Raw genomic sequence first — 18981 nt, forward strand, 5'->3', positions numbered from 1 at the left:
ACCCTTCAAACCCCCTTTCTCAAAGCCCCTCCAGAGAAGAATAACAATGACAACGTTCGGGAAGTCAGTTGCTACGACCGGGTGTCTGTGGCGTGTCTACTCCCTGGTTTCATCTGTGGGCCTGGAGTGAGGCAGGAGCCTTGTGTGGTGGCCCCGACACAGACTCTCGAGGGGCATGGTCTTGAGTAAGGCTCGTAGTTCCACCAATTAGTATTCAAATTAGAACAAAACCTGTTATTTTAGTTCTCGAGGTCCTTTGTGACTAGCCCCTGCCTACCTGTCTGATCTTTCCTTCCTCATTTTTGCTTTTTGCTCAAGTCACGGCAGACTTCCTTCTGCTCCTGGAAGACCAGAAGCCTAGTTTCTTCCTGCCTCCAGGCATCCGCCCTGGCTATCTGCTCTGCCTGGAATGCTGGGCTCCCATGTCTTTCCAGGGTTGCTCCTCTTTTTTTTTTTTTTAAAGATTTCATTTATTTATTTGAGTGAGAGAGAATGAGAGACAGCACGAGAGGGAAGAGGGTCAGAGGGAGAAGCAGACTCCCCGCTGAGCAGGGAGCCCGATGCGGGACTCGATCCCAGGACTCCAGGATCATGACCTGAGCCGAAGGCAGTCGCCTAACCAACTGAGCCACCCAGGCGCCCCAGGGTTGCTCCTCTTTATAAAGGGCTCAGCTCACATGTCACCTGTGTGGGGAGGCCTTCCACCACTGCCCTGGTGAACGGGGCTGTCTTGTCTCCTCCCTCTCTCATCACCCCATTTGGTTTTTCTTCCTAATATGACTTTCTGACATCATCTCAGTTTAGGTTTCCTTAGGTGCGATTTTTGCTCCATGGGAGGCTGGATCTTCTGTACCATTTCACTCCCATATCCCCAGCACTCAGCACATTGCCTGGCACACAGTAGAAGTTAAACAAATACTGAGTGGGTCAGTGCACATGCTTGCTGTCATCTCTGGGCTTCAGTTTTCCCATCTGCAGCGTGGGGATCCTAATACTTTTCTTGTACGGGATGGGGGGGAGGTGTAGAAATGACAGGATGTGATGCATGCAGAGTACTCAGTTTAGTGCCTGGCATGCAGGAAGTGCTCAACACGTGGTCACAGTTGTTATCAACCGAGTGGCCCTGACATAACTCGGATGAGTCACTGACCATCTCTGCGAGGAGGCCCTGCTGGGATTCCCTGGCGAAGCCCATGATAAATTGCCCAAGCAAGAAGCAGCTTGGTGGCACTTCAAGGCCAGTGGTGTGGGGCGTCTGTTCTTGTACCTCTGAATTTGAGTCTCCTTTGAAATGACTGTGTTCTCTGTCTGGAGCATCACAGTACAGAGCTGTGTCCCTGTTGACTGGAGTCGCTGGGCCTCCTATGGGGATCAGATGTAGCTCTATAGTGGTCTGCTTGGTGCTTTGAAGTGTCCCTGCCTCAGACCCTTTTAAATGGAAGTTTGGCGCATGCCACGTGTATCAGTTAGGAATGCTTTGGGCTGCAAGTAACAGCCCAGCATCCAGTGGTTTGAACAAATGGGGTTGTTTGCTGTATGAGAGGCCGGGGATTTCTAGTATTGGTTCAGCAGTGAAATGATGTGAGGGCTGGTGTCTCTGTGGTTCTCTTGGCCTTCCCTCTGGGCTGTTGCCTCATGGCCGTGGTGCCACTCTGCCCAGCGTGGTTATGATGAAGGTGTGAAGGATGGAAGGAGGAGTGAAACCATTAACAACTGTTCCTTTATCAGGAAGGAATGGTTTTCCCCCATCCCTCCCTTCTGCTTACATCTTGTCAGCTAGAACTTCTTAAGGTCAGCCTTCCAAAAGAGGCCGAGAAAAGGAGTAATTAGGCTTTTCAGCTTGTACCGTGGGAGGTGGCATGGGGAAAGGACGTCAGAGCCGATGGTGAGGTCAGCCAGTGGGCAGTCCCTGCCATACTAGGGAACCTGCATGGTAAATTAGACCGCTGGTTCTCAACTGGGGGCAGTTTTGTCCCCCAGAGGACATTTGGCAGTATCTGGAGACATTTTGCTACAACCGGTGTGTGTGTGTGTGTGTGTGTGTGTGTGTGTGCGCGCGCGCACGCTAATGGTGTCTGGTGGGTAGAGGCCAGGGATGCTGCTAGGCATCCTGCAGTTCACAGGGCAGCCCCCACCACAGAGAATGATCTGGCCCAAACGTCAGTGGCGCCAAGGTTGAGAAACCCTGAGTTAGACCTTTCCGGACACATTTTTCAAATGTGGGAGACATTCGTTGAGCTGCTTTCCTGTGAGGTAGCAACAGGCAAATGGCCAAACTTACTGTAATGAGGTAGATTATTGGTGCCTTCACTGTAGAGGAGGCTGAAGCCTGTTGTGGCAGAAGGCTCGTGTCGAACTGAACTAATGAAGCCTCGTTGCATTTTAGGATCACAGAACAATGACCTGAAAAGACAGTTTCTGCTGGAGCGTCTGCTGGATGCAGTGAAACAGGTAAGAGGAAAGCTCCCGTTTGACTCTCAGGTCAAGTAACAGTGTCAGGCAGTTCAGGTCGAAGTCCCTTCTGCACGGGCCTACCCCCACTTCCTGTCTGGGAGCAGTGAGGCTCGTAGTGTCCCCCAGGCCACGAGAGAGCGGGGAGGGCAGTCAGGAGTACTGACGGAGGAACGCCCCGTGTCCTGACTCTCTAACGCCATGGGGGACCCCGTCCGGCATGATGTCCCTTTGAGAAGGGCTTTGGTGTCGGTGTCAAAGTCTCACTTCCCCGCAGTTGTGTTTCAGGGCAACTCTTCCAGGCGCTGAAGTGGTGGCTGGAGTTAGCGCCCCTTGGGCACAAGAACAGAGACACACAGGAGGAGCGAAGCCATGCCCAGGGTTGCGTGGGTCCTCCAGGTGGGCTCTGCTCTGATGGCTTGATGCGATTTTTGATATCCGGCTTTTGGCTGGGTGTGGAAGCAAGCTTTGGCACGAGGCTGGCTTCGGAGTGCTTGCCTGTGTGTGCCAGACATGTATGGTTAACTGCACACATGTCAGTCCTGTGCCGGGCTCTCCACTGAGCGCTTCCCCTCTCATCCTTCCATCCACCCTGTGAGGTGGTTCCTGCACTTGTTTCCAGTTTACGGACAAAGAAACGGAAGCTCAGAAAGATGCAATAATTCACTTAAGGAGTTAGAGGTAATAAGTAGCAGAGCTAGGATCCAACGCTGGGAATTCTAGGTAGCTCACACTTCGGAAGGCGTCACTGACAATTCTATGCATGTGGTCACCATATAAGGAGGTCAGTACTTTCATAGAGATGCGTGTCAAGTGTTGAAGTGAACCCAGAGAACTTGGCATCTCCCCAGCCTCCTGGCTCCCAGGTGTGGTGTGTGGTGGAAAGGACACAGGCTCAGGTGAAGCTGGAGCCGAATGCCAGCTTCATCTCTTCAAGGCTGTGTGTGCTGGGGCAACTCATCTAGCCTCTCTGGGCATCCCTCTTCTCTGTCATCGAGTCACTGCTCTCCAGAGGGCTGACGAGGGGTTTGCATTTGTTGAAGTAGCTAAAGGGCCCAGCAGTAAATACGGAATCCACATTATTTGTTTCTTTGTCCCAAAAGTGGGAAATACAATAAGAAAATGAAGAGGCAAGTGGGACCACTTTGAATGTAGCCGTTAAACAGAAATAAATTGGAACCTGTGCTCAGAGCTGCTGTTACTATTGTTGTTGTTATGATTTGGGGAGATGGAAGCATTGTACACAGACCTTTTAAAAGTCAATCTTACTGAGGTATAACTGAGGCATGCAATAAAATACACCGATTTAAAGTGTGCAGTTCCATGAGTTTTGACATATGTATCATTTAAAAGCATTCATTCATTCATTGATTCATTCATTTGGAGAATTAGTTCTGGAATCTTGCAAGCCTGCTACACACAGAGGAGATTCCACACCTTTAAAAGACAGTAGTGGCTACTGCTGATGGTGACAGTTTTGTGAATTGAATGGTATATAACTAAAAATGGTTAAAATGGTAAATTTCATGTTATCTATTTTTTACCACAATTAAAGAAGAAAGAATGGTTTGCTTTTATATGTACCCGCCCTGGGTGAAATGTCATGCAGCACAACCGGATGGCATGGTTGAAGCTTGAAGCATGCTGCCATAATTTTATAGGCAGTCATAACAACTTTGGGGCCCTTCCAAAGGCACCCATCATCACAGATTTGTGTAAGTTTTAATTGTCCCATTGGGAGCTCTGTGTTCAGACAGCCAGCCTCTGACATACAGAAGAAGCTTCCTAGATAACCCGCACAAGGCTGTGTGCTTTTGTTTTCCTCTTGGTGTTGTTTTCCCACAAGGCTCCCCACTCTGTACAAGTGGCAGATAAGGCCTTCCTGTAAGCGGTGGCTGGAAGGCTGGGGTGTCCACCATCTCACATCTTGGCTTGACACCTAGGGCACCCTGTGTGTCCCAGGATCCCGAAAGCCTGTGTGGACTGATTGTGATGTCTGAGTGTCCCATCCCAACTGCCGATCTCAGTGACTTCTCTTTCCCTGCAGTGCCAGATCCGCTTTGGAGGGAGAAAGGAGATCGCCTCGGATTCCGACAGCAGGTAAACATGTCGCTTCTAAAACCATTTACTGTCAAGACCAAAAGGGTGGCCAGAGATGACTAGCTTCTGTATTCTGCCTCTGCAGCTGAGGGGTGTGGGGATTCAGTTTGGGTGATCTGTAGACCACCCATGCTGTGACTACCTGTCTAGGGTATTTGCAGCTTCCTGTGATGCTCCTTCCTTCTAGTAGTCCATTCCGAGGGAATTCCCTGAAATACCTTTCTTTTTTTTTTTTTTTTTTTAAGATTTTATTTATTTATTTGACAGAGAGAGAGACAGCGAGAGAGGGAACACAAGCAGGAGGAGTGGGTGAGGGAGAAGCAGGCTCCTGCCGAGCAGGGAGCCCGATGCGGGGCTCTATCCCAGGACCCAGGGATCATGATCTGAGCCAAAGGCAGACGCTTAATGACTGAGCCACCCAGGCGCCCCCTGAAATACCTTTCTACATAAAGTTATTTTCAGGGTAATTGATCATGATGGCAACTCAAATCTAAATGCTCAACAGGTGGGAAATGGTTAATAAAGTGCAGTGCATCAGGAGGATGGAATGTTATGTAGCCATTAAAATTGATGTCCATACAACATTTGTTTTAAGCAGAGAAATGCACGTGTAGTAATTTACAAATTATATATGTAGTTAACATAAAAAGAGTAAGATACAAAATTATATGGATGCAGAGTGATGCTAGCTATGTTAAACCACCACTCTGGTGAAAAACACATCAGAATGTGAACAGAGGTAATCTTGGGGTTGAGAATATTGGGAATCCTTACACTTTCTGATATTTTTCGTATTTTACACTGTGGTCATGTGTTTCTTTTATAATTAAAAAAAAAAATCCTAAAAATTGCCATTGACCTTCATGACCCAGGAAGGGCTGATGTAATTGCATAAGCTTTTCACATTGACTGGGAGGAGACGGAAATGTTTTGGCAAAGGTAAGAGACACACAGGCCGTTGCTTTGTGAAATCATTCAGGGCTGATTCATGGTGGCAGGAGGAGCATTCCCACAAAGGAAGGGAAGAGAACTCATGCGCTCAGCATTCATCTCATCCTGGAGACTGGCCGCGGCCGCCACCCCGCCCAGCAGAGCCAGTCCCCGTCTGTCCTTTCAGACCTGTGTCTGCGCTACTTTACCAGCTGCGAGCAAAGCATGAAGTGCTACATTTTAATAGAGCTGCGGGGCCTATTTGAACGGGTGCAGATTTAAAACTGTACCCCTCCCTTATTCTCTTTTTTTTCTCTAGTTTTTCTCCTTAACACTTAGCACCCACCAACAGACTGTACTTTAGGCTTTTTTATTTTGTTGATTTCTGTCTCTGTGTCCTAATGTCAGTTCTGTATGGGCAGGGATGTTTGCTGTCTTATTCGCTGATGTATCCCCGGTGCCTGGAAGCATGGGGAAGGTGCTCAGGAAAGACTTGCTGTCCGGCTGAGCGTGTGCATTGCGTTGTGCCATAGTCAGGTGTTTAAATATCTGTGCCACCACGAGACTTGTGCGCCCTGAGGGCAGAGGGGCGACTCCTCTAGTGTTTTGCATGGGCATTTTGTGCCTGTCACACATTCACTTCTCAGCATATGCTTGTGGCATCAGATCATTAGACCGGTTTATTGCTTCAGTTTTTCATGAGGCTCTACTATGGGGCCTGGCCCCGGTCAGCACAGGGGTCCTGATTTGGGGATGCAAGGTCAACTTGCATCAGAATCATCCAGGAGGCTTACTAATCAATAAGGCAACTCTCCATCCCATCCTAGACTGCCTGTGTATATGCACACAAGCGTGTGCATTCATGTGGATGTGTATGGGTATGTGGATTCAGGACTTCTTTCTCACTTTTTTTTTTTCCCCCTCATGATTGTCCAGTTTTTTTCGTGAGAGAATCCATCTCTAAATGTTAATGTGTTCTTTTTTTTTTTTTAAGATTTTATTTATTTGACAAAGAGAGACACAGCGAGAGAGGGAACACAAGCAGGGGGAGTGGGAGAGGGATAAGCAGGCTTCCCGCGGAGCAGGGAGCCCGATGCGGGGCTGGATCCCAGGACCCTGGGATCATGACCTGAGTCGAAGGCAGATGCTTAACGACTGAGCCACCGAGGCAGCCCTTAGTGTGTTCTTATATAACAGAATTTACAACTAAGATTTTTATTGGGTACAATATTATGTTTTATAGTAGAAGTTAAAAGGTTCATTCCTTCAATGAGAGCTGTAGTTTATGGCTAAAAGGAGTATGCTGCTTTATATTATTAATAGTGACTGCTTCTGCCTGCCATTCATGATTCATGTTGATGCTTCGTCTTCAGGACAACCCCGGGAGGAGTGATGGTGTTACCCCTTCTTTACAGATAAGAAAACAGACTCAGAGGTAGGATAATGCAGCCTCGGTTAGACATCTGAGAAAGTTAGACTTGCAAGTGGGACCCTAGTTTCTAGGGCTCCAAAGTTTGTTCTTCCTGTGTTATAGCGCATTGAGTGATTTTGTTAGTTTTGAAGCTGGTTTAAAAAAAAAAAGTTTTTCCCTCACCTTGAGGGCTCCTTCTCAATAACAGTCTTGGTCTTATCTTTGAAATATGTTTGCGTAAAGTGGTACCACTTTCATATAGGAAAGGCCACGTCATTGTCCTTATTCTGTGAGAAAGCTTAAGCTCAGGAGGGAAAGTCTGTGAACATTTTGTTGTGGGATCTGAAAAGATAGGTGAGTCTCCTTTCTCCTCCACCCCTGACAAATGGCCCAGCACCAGAAGTGATGTCAGATGTCTTTTCTTCTCTTCAGCTCCCCTGCTGTCACCTGTCCCAGTCACCACATCTCCCACAGGATAGCTGCCATAGACTGACTCCCTGTCTTCCTTCTTGTCCTGCTTCCTCTGCACAGAGAGACTTCTGCAGAATTCAGATGCCTTCCTGTCACCACCCCCCCGCCACCCCCGGGGAGAGCCTTCCCCTGGCTTCTCTTTGCTCTGTGGAAAAAGACTCAGATCCCTAACAGTCTCGCTCTTTGCTCTAGCTACCCTGGCCTGGCCTTTTCTGTTTTTGTTTTGTTTTGTTTTTAAAGCCTTTTAATAATCTTCAGGGAAATCTTCAGATCCCTGACACCAATTCTACCCCCCCAGCACCCCCGCCCCCCGCCAAGTCCTGGTCATCTGGATCTTTTTTCCTTGCTCTATACCATGGATCGGGAAATACTTACATTTGTTCTTGGTCATGCTTGGCACTGAGCTCTAAAACCCCTGGAATTCCCACAGTGATAAGAGCCATAAAGGTGTCTTCTGTTATGTTAATGCAGTGGCTTTTAGAAAGTCCCAAAGGTTGGGGGCCAGTTGCCAAGAGAACCAACCCTGTGATTAGAGGGTTGGACCTTTCTTTCCCAGCCCCCCACCACTGGGGAGAGGAGAGGGGTTGGAGATGGAGTTCAATTGCCAAAGGCCAATGATTTAATCAATCCTGCTTATGTGATGAAGCCTCCATAAAACCCCAAAAGGATGGGGCTCAGAGAGCTTCCAGGTTGGTGAACATGTGGAGGCACAGGGAGAGAGGTGTGCCTGGGGAGGGCATGGAGGCTCTGTGTTCTTTTCCCTTACCTGGCCCTACGCATCTCTTCCACCTGGCTGTTCCTGAGTTACATCCTTTTATAATAAACCGGTAATCTAGTAAGTAAAATGCTTCTTTGAGTTCTGTGAGCCACTCTGGCAAATTAACCCACAGAGGAGGTCGTGGGAATCTTCGAGATACATAGCCAGTCAGTCAGAAGTACAGGTGATAACTTGGGCTTGCAACCAACATCTGAAGTAGGGGAGGATGTGTGCAGTTTTGTAGAACTGAGATCTTCACCTGTGGGATCTAACGCTGTCTCTGGGTAGATGGTGTCAGAATCGAGTGGAGTTGTAGGACACCCAGCTGGTGTCAGAGAACTGCTTGGTTGTGTGGGAAAAACCCACATGTCCAAAAAGGTGATCAGCATCACATCTACCTTGCCACTTGTGAGGATTAAGTCAGATACTGTGTGTAGAAGTGCAAGCCAGGTAGGTGTTAATTTCACTCCCTAGGGAATGAAGTCTGGCGGGGGGACAGTCATCACTCAGCTTTGCCTCCTGCCCATGCTGCCTCCTGATGGAGATAGTAGTCTGCAAACAGAAGGGAAGGGCAAATGTGAATCAGTGAGCGTTATCGACGTTCTCTTTTGCTCTTAGAGGAACAATCGAAGATGGAAGGTTTCTTTCTGTGTAACTCTGGGTATAGTTCTCAGCCCCATTTGGAAGGTGGAGCTCTTTAGGGGCACCTGGGAGGCTCAGTTGGTTAAGTGGGTGCCTTCAGCTCAAGTCATGATCCCAGGGTCCTGGGATCGAGTCCCCCATTGGGCTCCTTCCTCAGTGGGGAGTCTGCTTCTCCCTCTGATCTTCCCCCCACTCTCGTGCTCTCTCTCTCTCTCAAATAAATAAATAAAATCTTTTAAAAAAGTAAATAAATAAAATGGCATTCAAAGATAACACTTGCCCTTTTAAGAAAACATCCCTTCCAATTATCCATTATGTCTTAGCAGACACTGGTTCTTAGCTTCCTGCAGAAGAATGATGTGGGAAGAGACACATCGAAAGAGCTCCATTTTCTTTTCTTTTTTTTAAGATTTTATTTATTTATTTGACACACAGAGAGAGAGAGGGAGAGAATAAGCACAAGCAGCGGGGAGCAGCAGGCAGTAAATTTAAAATTTACTAAGGCAAAGTTCTAGGCATGACTGGGAGTGTTGGCCTATGGTCACAGCTAGATTCCAGCTGGTTGGATGAACATCAGTGGGAACCTTTGAAAGGATGGTACACAGCTGGTTTCTGCCAAGGCTCTTTGGTAACAAGCAACAGAAATCTACTCCAGTTAAGGAAGTTGTGAGCTTATAGAGTTGAGGGCAGGCCAGGTTTGGAAACAGGAAGGAGTCAAGACAACTTTGGAAGGAAGCCTCCTAAGCTGGAAACGGGCCCAGAAATGGTCTTCTAGCAGGAATGGCAGTCTAGTTAATGTTCCACTGCTGAAGTGACTCTCATTCTGCTCAAGATTGACATTCCAGGGAGGAAGCACCTGATTGGCCAGTCTCAGGTCACATGACCCTCTCCTGGCCGCCAGTAGAAGGATTTGGCTGAAGGAGCCTCCTGGGACTCCACTGGCTTGCTCAGTGCAAGAGGTCTATTTGGGTTCACCATCCCAAGACAGGATCCAGTGAGGAAGAAATAAACCTTCAAATGAAACCTGGGTGCTGTGTTGAAGGTGACTGTTACGAACACGGGCTGCCCGCAGTGCCCAACAGCTGTCCCCTCTTGCTACTGTATTGTAGTGACAGTTTTTCTTGTGACAGTAGTCTGAGGTTTAAAAATGCTCGTGTCTCAGGACACCTGGGTGGCTCAGTTGGCTAAGCGTCTGTCTTCGGCTCAGGTCATGATCCCAGGGTACTGGGATCGAGTCCCACATTGGGCTTTCTGCTCCGCTGGGAGCCTGCCTCTCCCTCTGCCTCTGTCTCTCATGAATAAATAAATAAAATCTTAAAAAAAATAAAAATGTTCATGTCTCCATCATCAGGCTCATTTGATCCTTGCAATGACCCTGAGGTATAGACAAGCAGGAGGGGGGATGATTTCCCTACTTTTACGAGTGTAGAAACTTGGCGGCTGGTCATTTATGCAGCATTAACTTAGTATCTGGTACACATTGGTGCTGGGGGCACAGACTTTGGTTTGGTGGGTCACGTGGTTTGTGGGTAGTGGAGCAGGACTGGAGACAGACTTCGTATTCCTGCTGTGGTCCTCACTCTCTGGCACTACACCTCCTCCTGTTTTTCTAACAGTTTCCCCAGACGAGAGATTTGTCTCACTGCAAGTGCTTAACGTCATTTCAATTGTTAAATGTCATGGCATTAGATTCCTTTCAGTTGCCTAGTGGCTCAGTGATTCGCCTTTTCTTTTTAAGTCTCAATGATATTGGTGGTGAGACTTGGTTTGGTATTAATGTTAGGTTGAATTAAATGAAATTGCTAATATTTGATCCTTTTGACCTACAAAAACAACAATATCCTCCATTTCAGAGTAGTATGTCTCCAGCAGCCCCCTTCTCCTCTTTAAACAGAGGCTTCAGGTTCAGTCTTCCTCTGGCTGAGTGGCCGAGACAGAATTTAATACTTTAACTGCATTTACATTTACTCTGTAGGGCCCATGATGCCGGCTTTCCATTTGCAATAGCAATAGTTTTCCCTTTTAAAACAGGCTTCTTTACGTGGAAAATATGAATCAGACTCGGACAAGTAAATAACAGTACCTGCCATCAGATGTAACAGAAGTTGCCCAGCTGTTTGTGAACGACTGAAGTCTGGGCAGGAGCCCTGGCGAGTCTGAAGCTGTGTGTGGCATTTGGTTCTCCACGATAAACAGTACTTTTGGGCTAACACCAGATGCAAAGCCTGAGGGTGTGGGAGGGAGATTTGTTTGATCTTCTGAGATTACACGGCAAGATGCACCAGTCCTCATGTCAAGTGTCAAACACCATTTAAATGAAGGGAAATTAGAGGCAGGGCTTGTTTCATCAGCTTCTGTCCTTAGAAACCTCCCCAGCAGGAAGTGGGGGCAGTCACTGGGCTCTGAAATGCGTGCGTTTCTCCTTACCCCTCTCTCTTGGAGTTGTTCTCCTGCTCTGTGTTCCCCTAAGAGCAAAGATCCATTCTTGTGCTTCATTAAAATTATTGCACGGACTGTCAGTCACGCTGGTCGATGGCGAGGCTGTATTATTTTGAATAATTTGCCTTCTAGAAATAGTGGCCGAAGAACTCAGCAGGCACTGGAGGTTACCTCCGGGGCTAGATACGTTATTGTTCCACAGAAGCATCTTCTTCCCATGTGGAATTACCGAGCACAATCTGGAAGTTTCTCCTTGGAATTGTCAACAGTAGCCCCAGCTGCGGGGTAGCAGAAGGCACGTGGGATTTGGGGCTCAGAGTTTGAATCTTGGTGTTGCCAGTCCCGAGTCATGTTGGTCTGTGGGCAAGTTTTGACTTTTCTCGTGCCCCGATGTCCTCATCTGTAAATGGGTACAGCTGCCATAATATTGACTTGGTAGAGTTGTGAGTGATTTTATGTGGAGCCTTTGGAACAGTGCCTGGTGGCTAATAAGTTTCCAGAAATTGTTAGCTATTGTTATTGTCACTGTAATTTTATGTAAAGTGCCTTGACACTTGGTGACTGTTCTCTGCACACTCGGTGTCTTTGCCATTACGGGGAGGCAGTGAGTTGGCTTTGGGCATTTGTCTCAGAACATTCAGGAATTGTACATTTTTGTGACCCTTTTGGTGACTATGTCAGAAGAAGTCAGGAGCATTTCCCCTCCTTTCAAAGCTTGCCAAGGAAGAGTGATTGGTTTTGGTGGTTTTTCTTTACCTGTGAGGAATTAGAAACATTTCTGAACTTTTCAGGAAGCTACAGAACAAAACCAGCTGCCCTTTGCTGTTCCCTAATGTTATTCTTCACCTAGTTGAAAATGGTCATATGTATTCCCCTGAACACTTATGAGACCAAATGGCTTTTCCAAGCATTCCTTTTCCTCTTTTAAATGTCTCTGGATGTTCATCATGTGATTTTCGTCTTCAGTTTCTCACAGGTTTCTTACCAGCCTACTAGTTTGAGGTGTTGACTGGATATTCTAATTCTTCTCATCCTGCAGACAGTCTGGGGGTTCATTAATTGGATTATCTCTCCTCCCTATCCTGAGCACTTCATTTCCACCTTGAGGATCTGTAGTAGATAGTTCCACATTGTATATTCTTTTTTTTTTTACTGTATCGATCAAATGAATTAATTTCTTTTTGGAAAAAGATTATTTTTAGCTACTGGGGAGCCCTAGGGCATTTAGCAAATCTGAGCACATTTCCATGTCTGATTTTTAATAAATATTTATATTGTTTATATTGATAGCTATAGAAAATAGTGCTTGGCCCATGGAAACAATATGTAAGCACCATCATCGCTATCATCCTCATCATCCCTATCTTGATGGTGGAGACCCTGAGCATGAAGTATGAGCTTTGATATCAGATGCCCACCCCAGCCACAAATTACCAATTACAAGCTGTGTAATTTGGGATTTACTTAGCTTCTCTAGGCCACTGTCATATCATTTGGAAAGTCAGATGGTGATCACAGCCCCCACTTCCTTAGATGTAACAATGTCTGCTTGGCACAGCCGGTAGGAACTTACTAAAACTCAATACGTTTTCTTTCTGACTAGACATACCAGTGTTTTGGCTAATTTGAAAACTAAAGGCTACACTCATTGTTCATTAATTCCTCCATCCAACAGATATCTATTTGTAGATCACTACGTTGGCACTGGGGATATAAACTGGACAAGTTGGTTGCTGTCCTCAGGGAACTCAAAATTGAGTCCAGGAGATGGGCGGGTAAATTGTGGACAGTCATGGTGGCCTGTAGTAATAATTACATAGTCCAGACGTGAGAGGTGAGTGCGGTGTCTTTAGTGGTCGAATGAGTAGGACGGGAATTCAGGCAGCAGGACTAGCCATTGGGACAGTGTAGGGTGGTGTGAGAACATGGTGGGATGGTCTTGAAAGACAGGAGGTTCCTCTCTTACTGTCATGGGGAAGTGTTTGAACTTTATCCACTAAGGTTTCTATCCTTCCCTTCCCTTTCTTTCCTTCTTTCCTTTCTTCCTTCCTTAAGATTTTATTTGAGAGAGAGAAAAAGAGAGAAGAGTGTGAGAGCATGAGCAGGGGGAGGGGCAGAGGGAGAAGCAGACTCCCTGCTGAGTAGGGAGCCCGACTCGACTTGGGGGCTGGATTTGGGGGCTTGATCCCAGGACCCTGGGATCATGACTTGAGCCGAAGGCAGACGCTTAACCAACTGAGCCACCCAGGCGCCCCATAGGGTATCATTTCTTTTTTAAAATTTTTTATTAACATATAATGTATTATTTGTTTCAGGGGTACAGGTCTGTGATTCATCAGTCTTACACAATTCACAGCATTCACCATAGCACATACCCTCCCCAGTGTCCATCACCCAGCCACCCCATCCCTCCCACCCCCCTCCACTCTAGCAACCCTCAGTTTGTTTCCTGAGATTAAGAGTCTCTTATCGGGGCACCTGGGTGGCTCAGTTGTTAAGTGTCTGCCTTTGGCTTAGGTCGTGATCCCAGGATCCTGGGATCGAGTCCCACATCTGGCTCCCTGCTCAGCGGGGGGGCCTGCTTCTCCCATTCCCACACCCCTGCTTGTGTTCCCTCTCTCGCTTTATCTCTCTCTGTCAAATAAATAAATAAAATCTTAAAAAAAAAAAGTCTCTTACAGTTTATCTCCCTCTCTGGTTTTGTCTTGTTTCATTTTTCCCTCCCTTCCCCTATGATCCTCTGTCATGTTTCTCAAATTCCTCATATCAGTGAGATCATATGATAATTGTCTTTCTCTGATTGACTTATTTCGCTCAGCGTAATACCTTCTAGTTCCATCCATGTCATTGCAAATGGCAAGATTTCGTGTTCTTTTTTTGATGGCTGCATAATATTCCATTATATATATATATATATCACATCTTTATCCATTCTGTTGGTGGACATCTTGGCTCTTTCCAATGTTAGGCTATTGTGGACATTGCTGCTATAAACATTGGGGTGCACGTGCCCCTTTGGATCACTACATTTGTATATTTGGGGTAAATACAGTGTATCATTTCTTAAACTATGGCTATTTGTGTTCCATTTTCACAGTTTTTGCCATTTCTGTATGCCATCTGAGCCAGATATTGACTTGCAGTGGGATGTGAAGGCCCTGTCTACTCTGGTCTTGTCATAAGTAATACCATCAGTGAAATAAAAGACTGATGGCTGATTATTTTCTTCCTTGACGCATTGAAATGATTAACATAAAAATGTTCATCTCTGTTCCTCCTAAATTCGTGTCATGTCCCATGTGTGCCATGGCAAAGTGTAGTATGGGTGGGGGAAAAACAAAGAAAGACAACAACATAGAGTTGCATTTCTGGAAGAGGTGCAGAGCGGGGGCACTGGGTGGGGTGAGATGGGGTCTGGGGAGCAGTGAGGGGTGGCTCTGTGCACTGGGCAGGAGGGCTGAGCGGAGGTGGTTGGGAGGAGAGACGGAAGGATTGAGAAGCCTGATGACTGAGCCTTGATAAGCCGGAGGGGCTGACGGGACACGGACAGTGAGACACGGAGGATGAGACGTCAGTTCTCTGGCTCTAAGGTGTGGCCAGAAATCAGAGCAATTGTGTGTTGTTTTAAATTTTGTTTTGTTTGTTTTAAAGCAAGCTTTGGTGTGGAATTTTCTTTCTCCCAGGCTATGGGCTCCGACCAAGCTTGGAGAGCCCGTGGGCCACTGGCTTAGTGTCACTTCTGTGTTTCCTCGTTTCCCATTTACTCACTCCTTCTGCATCTAGGGACTTGTGTTTTCTCCGTTCTCTTTTTCCCATTTGATGGAACCAGCTCCTTCAGCTGATTCCTTCCCGGCTGCCAGCTTCTGGTCCTGATTCTGAAGCTCCTCGTCTGCCAAGAGAGTCCCAGGCTGTGTTTGCGTCTAGACGAAGAGCTGGAGGTCTGGCTGCCCCAGAGAAGACAGTCACTGTGCTGATATTAGTAACTTTTGCAAATGGTCAGAAATTGTGATTCAACCCATTGAAGAATTGGTTATTTTTTTCATTCTGGCTCCTCTGGTAGAACATGTATTTGATTTCTTTTTACATGCCTGTCTGCCACCTTCAAACCTTCACACTTACAGTAACTACTGCCTGTGAGTTTTCACTGCTCCCAGGCTTGAATTCTTTCTGATTCTTTGTCAACCTTTTTTGGGGCCTCTTTTTTCTCTCTTTTATCTTCTTCCTCCCTCCCTCTGAGTACCTTATGTTCATGACCAAAAATTATTTGTTCTGTGGTTTCCTTCATGTTCATATAATTTTTACAAGTAACACACACGTGTGTACACACACACACACAGATTTAATTGCCATTGTTTTACAAAAATTGAATGATATATAATGTTCTGTATCTGTGTTTTCTCTCTTGGCACTATCCTGTCAAAACCTTTCCAAGTTAAGTTTCCAGTAATTGTTGTAATTATTTTTACTTTTATAAATCTAATAATTGTTTTTAAGAGGTTGCATTATATCTCATGATGCATATGTACAAATAGCTGCCTATGAGGTAATAGCAACTTCGTGTCCAGCGTTCACTACTGTGGACGATGAAACAACAGACACCCTTGAGCATCTTTACTTAAATACTGAGGATTTTATTTCCTCGGCATAGATTTCTAGGAGTTGGGTTGCTGGGTCAAAGAGAATATGTGTTTTTATTTTATTTAATTAATTGACTTATTTTTTTTTTTTTAAGTAGGCTCCATGTCTCGTGTGGAGCCCAACGAAGGGCTGAACTCACAATCCTGAGATCAAGACCTGAGCTGAGATCAAGAGTTGGACATTTAACTGACTGAGCCACCCAAGTGCCCCTATATGTGTTTAGTTTTTATATTTTATTTGTCTTAAAAGATTTTATTTATTTGAGAGAGAGAGACAGAGAAACAGAGCATGAGCGGAGGGAGAGATGGAGGGAGAGGGAGAGGGAAAGCAGACTCCCCGCCGAGTGCCCAGCCCTGTTCGGGGCTCTGTCCCAGGACCCTGAGATCATGACCTGAGCGGAAGTCAGATGCTTAATCGACTGAGCCACCCAGGTGCCCCAGTATGTGTTTAATTTTAATAATTATTGTGATCAGGTATCTTTCTAAAAATTTCTACTGGCAGTGCATGAGACTACCCTTCTCTTTCCTATTGTTTTGAAGTTTTGTAGGTCTGATGGGTGAAAGGTGGTGGCTCAGGGCACCTGCATGGCTGTCGGTTAAGCATTTGACTCTTGGTTTCGGCCCAGGTCGTGATCTCAAGAGTTGTGAGATTAAGCCCTGGGTCAGGCTCTGCACTCAGTGCAAAGTCTGCTTGAGGTTCTGTCTCTCCCTATCCCCCTGCCCCAACCTCCCCCTGCCCTTACACACACTCTCTCTCTCAAATAAATAAATAAATCTTAAAAAAAAAAAAGGTGGTGGCTCACAGTCGCTTTAATTTGCATTTCCTTGATTGCTAGTGAATTTCAGTATCTTTTTTTTTTTTTTTTTTTCCTTAAATATGTTTTGGCTATTTGACTTTACTGTTTTGTGTAAAGCTCCTTCATAGTATACATTTTCTTACCCTATTATTTGTCTCCTTGTCAGTTTGTGAGAGCTCTTTATATATTATTATAATTAATTAATCTTTCATCTGTTTTCTCTTTGCAAATATTTTTTCATATCTGTCCATTATCTTTGTAAGCACAGATAACAGTATTATACTACCACATTTAAAATTTTTTACATGATTAAATGTCTTTTTATGGATCCATATGCCTACCTACTAGTTTCTAGGTTTTCATTGTTTTTGTTTTTTTTTAAATATTTTATTTATTCATTTGACAGCACAAGTAGGGGGAGCGGCAGAGGGAGAGGGAGAAACAGATTCCTGGCTGAGCAGGGAGCCAGATGTGGGGCCTGATCCCAGGACCGCAGGATCGTGACCTGAGCTGAAGGCAGACACTTAACTGACTGAGCCGCCCAGGCGCCCCCCATAGGTTTTCAGTGTTTTAAAAAGATCTTCCGAATGTTAGATTGTGCATGCAGTGTTTTTTAAATTTTTTTGTAAGATTTTTATTGTTTACAGTTAAGCCTTTAATCCACCTAGAATTTATTTTTATATGGCCTATGGGATAAAACTAAAGCCAATTTTAGTTTCTTCTAGATGGTTGCCATCTTTCTCACAGATCTTTTTGGTCCTTTATCTCTGGGCTGCAGTTTACTTTAATTCCATTTACTTAGCACAGAGAGAGCATGCTCCGGGCCATGGCACGTGGCACTAATTGAGAGCACCAGGCTGGCTTGATTCTCAGGTCCTGGGACCCCTGGCACAGCAATGGGTTGGGGGAGGGCCCTTGCATGCTGGTGCTGTCACACTGGGATGTGGGGCCTCAGCCTTCATGATCCTTGCTCTAGATGAATTTGCATGAATTTTCAGGGATGCTTAAGTCTACTCAAATGATGTAGAAAGTACAAATGATTGAGGGAACATAATCATTGGAACCCACTCCTCTTTCTCCTACTCCCTCACAAATGGGAACTATACCATTTATATTACTCTATAACTTGCCTTTTTTTTAATATATATATATAGAGAGAGCATGTGAGTTGGGGGAGGGTGTGGGGAGGGGCCGAAGGAAAGGGGGAGAGAGAGAGAATCTTAAGCTGGCTCCACGCCCAGCACAGAGCTTGACATAGGGCTTCATTTCACGGCCCTGAGATCATGACCTGAGCCGAAATCAGGAGTTGGACAATTAACTGACTGAGACACCTAGGCTCCCCATTGTTTTTGTTTTTAAACTTGGCCGTGTGTTATGGAGATTGTTCCAGGTCAGTAGGTGACATAATGGTGCAGCTTACTATCAATGGCATCTTCATGACCAATGCCAATTTTAATTATATAATTTCATCAATTATGAGGCACAGCTGGATTTCAAAGACGTGTGTGTGTGGGGCGGGAAAGGTGGTGCTTCTTAGGGTTGATTTCATACGGCATCTCATTCTTTTTAAATTTCTGTGTAATATTTGTAGTGTGGAGGTACTATAACTTATTTACTATTTTCCTGTTAATGGATATTCTGGTTGTTTCTAGTTCTGTTTTTGCTTTTGCTATTGTAAACAATGCTGCAATAAAAATATTTGTGTGTGTGTGTATACACAAACACACACATATATCTTTGCCTACTAGTGTTTTTATATTTGTTTATTTAAACTTTTAATTTTGAGAGAATTATAGATTCATATACATTTGTAAGAAATAATATAGAAAAGTCCAGTTTCCCTTTTTTAAAAAAGATTTTATTTATTTATTTAAGAGAGAGAGAGACCACAAGCAGGCAGAGCTGCAGGCAGAGGCAGAGGGAGAAGCAGGCTTCCCGCTGAGGAGGGAACCCAATGCTGGGCTCGATCCCAGGACCCTGGGATCATGACCTGAACTGAAGGCAGACGCTCAACCGACTGAGCCACCTAGGCATCCCCGGTTTCCCTTTTCCCCAGTTTCCCTTAGTAATAACACCTTGTAAAACTCTAGTTTTGCTTATACTTATTTGTGTGCGCGTGCACTTGGGTGCGTGTGTGTGCGTGTGTGTGCACTTGTGTGCATGTGTGCGTGTGTAGTTCTGTGCAGGATGATCACTGCATAGGGACACCTGCCCATCACCACAGTCAGATAATGGAATAGTTCATTGTCACAGGATCCCTCCCGCTGACCTTTTATTACCACACCCACCTCCCTCCTGTTCCCTCCCTCTCCATCCCTAACTCCTGGCAACCACCAACCTGTCCTC

The 18981-nt window shown here is 45.7% G+C and overlaps 1 protein-coding gene across 1 annotated transcript in view; it reads left to right on the forward strand.

Moving 5' to 3' along the window:
• The window catches only part of SNX29 (sorting nexin 29), a 510558-nt gene that overhangs the window by 15491 nt on the left and 476086 nt on the right, over positions 1 to 18981 (forward strand). Inside the window, exons 2-3 of the mRNA XM_032392169.1 lie at positions 2387 to 2451; positions 4499 to 4551. Coding sequence (XP_032248060.1) covers positions 2387 to 2451; positions 4499 to 4551 — 118 coding nt within the window. The remainder of the gene's footprint in view (positions 1 to 2386; positions 2452 to 4498; positions 4552 to 18981) is intronic.

This window comes from Phoca vitulina, unplaced genomic scaffold (genome assembly GCF_004348235.1).
Source record: "Phoca vitulina isolate PV1807 unplaced genomic scaffold, GSC_HSeal_1.0 scaffold66, whole genome shotgun sequence".
NCBI lineage: Eukaryota > Metazoa > Chordata > Mammalia > Carnivora > Phocidae > Phoca > Phoca vitulina.